This window comes from Quercus lobata, chromosome 10 (genome assembly GCF_001633185.2).
Source record: "Quercus lobata isolate SW786 chromosome 10, ValleyOak3.0 Primary Assembly, whole genome shotgun sequence".
Classification (NCBI taxonomy): Eukaryota; Viridiplantae; Streptophyta; class Magnoliopsida; order Fagales; family Fagaceae; genus Quercus; species Quercus lobata.
In genome coordinates, this window is record NC_044913.1 from 23,000,959 (window position 1) to 23,003,204 (window position 2,246).

Genomic DNA, 2,246 nt, shown 5'->3' on the forward strand with positions numbered 1-2,246 from the left:
CATTTAGTGAGCACACTTAGAAAATATTAATTTCAATCAAAGAAGATGGTTGGGATTGAGATAGAAAAGAAACAAATTAGAAAACAAAAAGACTAAAATACAAAGTGTACCCTCAAAAGTTTGATTGAAATTTATTTCCGTCTTCTAATTTTACTTTGGTTCAATTAAGTACTCTAAGTTTCAAATTTATTCAATTCAAGCATTTTGTCCAATTTTGTTAGAAAAACTGCCGTTAAGTATGCAATTAACTAATGAAATAAGGTTTTTTGAAAAAAAAAAATCTTACATAAAAGATTCAATTGAATTGAAATAGAGTTAGATTATTGAAATTAATTTCGACTAAATTTAGAAAAAACAATTTGCATTTTAGCCGAAGAAAAATTATAACTACAGATTTATAATGCTCCAATTTCCCCTTAGTTGATTTTTTTGGGTCTGATTTGCTTGCTTACCTTTTTCGAATCATATATATAATATTATGGCGTCACCTCTACACTGCCCCATCTATATTAATTTTCTTTGTTCTGGTCATCCCAATATATAATTCAAGGTTTGACAATCTGCCTTTAATGGCCCTCTGTTCCTTGAACGCTAAGGAAGTTTCATTGGAAGTAGAATGCTCGACAATTCTGCCCCCTCTCCGCATCAACTGGACCTGACAAAACTCTCTCTCTCTCTCATATAATAAAATACCCTAAATTTTTTACCAGAGTCTCATGGAAGCAAACACTCTCCCATGTCAACCTTCTGCAACATTTCTTATGCTAGCCTAGCTCATTCAAGCTGTCATCATAGCTTCCAAAACCTCCTTACTTCCTCTAAAATCCCAATCTCTCTCATAATTCACATATTCTCTCTCTCCATGCACTCCCTTCCTTCTCTTCCATTCTCTCCACCACCATGGCTTTAAAGCTAAATTCTCGTTTCTTTACTCTCATTCTTTGGCTCTCTCTTTTCCTGTTATTCTTTCATGGCATGTGGGTCACTTTCAATAGCAAGAATAATAGAAGCATCCACAACAACAAAATACCTCTCTCTCATCAAACTACTACTACTACTACTACTTTGAGTAACAGGAGAGTATTGATTAGCAAAATCAACTTCTCCCAGTTCCTCCAGCACCAGCAGCAGCAGCAGCAGCGGCATCACGTGGCTGCGCCGCCTGAATCAGCTGGAACAGAGATCGACCCACGTTATGGTGCTGAAAAGCGCCTTGTCCCAACTGGTCCAAACCCTTTGCACCATTGAGGTTTTTTCTCATATATATGCTTGATGTTGTTGTAATATTCTTCTTCATTCTTCCAAAAAGAAAAAGGAAAAATCTGCTAAGGATTATTACATTATTACTTGTATTGTATCATTTGTAAGTTTTTTTATTTTATATATACCTCAAACTAAGAAGTCCTAATTCAGATTTATTCATTCTCCATTTATATGGATAAATGTATGTTTTTTTTTTTTTTTTTTTGACTTTGGATAAATGTATGTTTTAGTACATATATATGTCTATGTCTAAATCTAATATGAATGAGTAATTACTTTGTAGTGCTGAGCATATTATAATCAAATATTTAATTCACTATCATCTGTTTAATATATGTATGGAATTGTATTCATTTTATTATATATGAAATACATGATCGTTAAATTAAACTTGAGGTTTGATAATACAAGGAGATTTTTTTGATCAAGTTGAGTTGATCTATTCTGGTATGACTATGAAAGATGCTAGAGTGGCTGTGACGGCACGGCACGTCATGGGAAGCAGAAATATAGCTACATTGCGAAAGTAGCTAGGAGACATTTTCATATTGTGAAAGTAACATAGTAGAAAAGTAGTATTTCATTGTATACTCACAAGTTTCGAGGCACGGGGTTGACTAAGATGCATTACGATCATTACAGATTGGTTAGGACAATGACTTGATTAAAATATTGTGTACTCTACAACTGTAGGATTGTAGAGAGTTAGAACTTGGAACCATTGGGGTTGAAATATATTGAACATTCATGATTCACCACATTGGATCCTAACTTGGGTTTCAAGTATTCTGACCCAAAATGCTTAACATTTTTCCTTCAAGGTCAATTCCATTGGTATGTTTGTTGTAGTAATAACCCTTTTTATTCCTTTTGATCTTCATGACCATTCAAATTTCAACATAGGGTTGGTATTAGTTTTAAAAAGGGTAAACCACTCCGTTTCTCTCCTAGGACTTTGTTTTGATTTTAGCTAATCCAATATT

The 2,246-nt window shown here is 33.6% G+C and overlaps 1 protein-coding gene across 1 annotated transcript; it reads left to right on the forward strand.

Moving 5' to 3' along the window:
• Window positions 1–566: 566 nt before the first annotated feature.
• Window positions 567–1,533, forward strand: LOC115966101 (CLAVATA3/ESR (CLE)-related protein 12-like). The gene has a single exon (XM_031085442.1). The coding sequence runs from the start codon at window positions 901–903 to the stop codon at window positions 1,246–1,248; it is 348 nt and encodes a 115-aa protein (XP_030941302.1). The 5' UTR covers window positions 567–900; the 3' UTR covers window positions 1,249–1,533.
• Window positions 1,534–2,246: the final 713 nt, after the last annotated feature.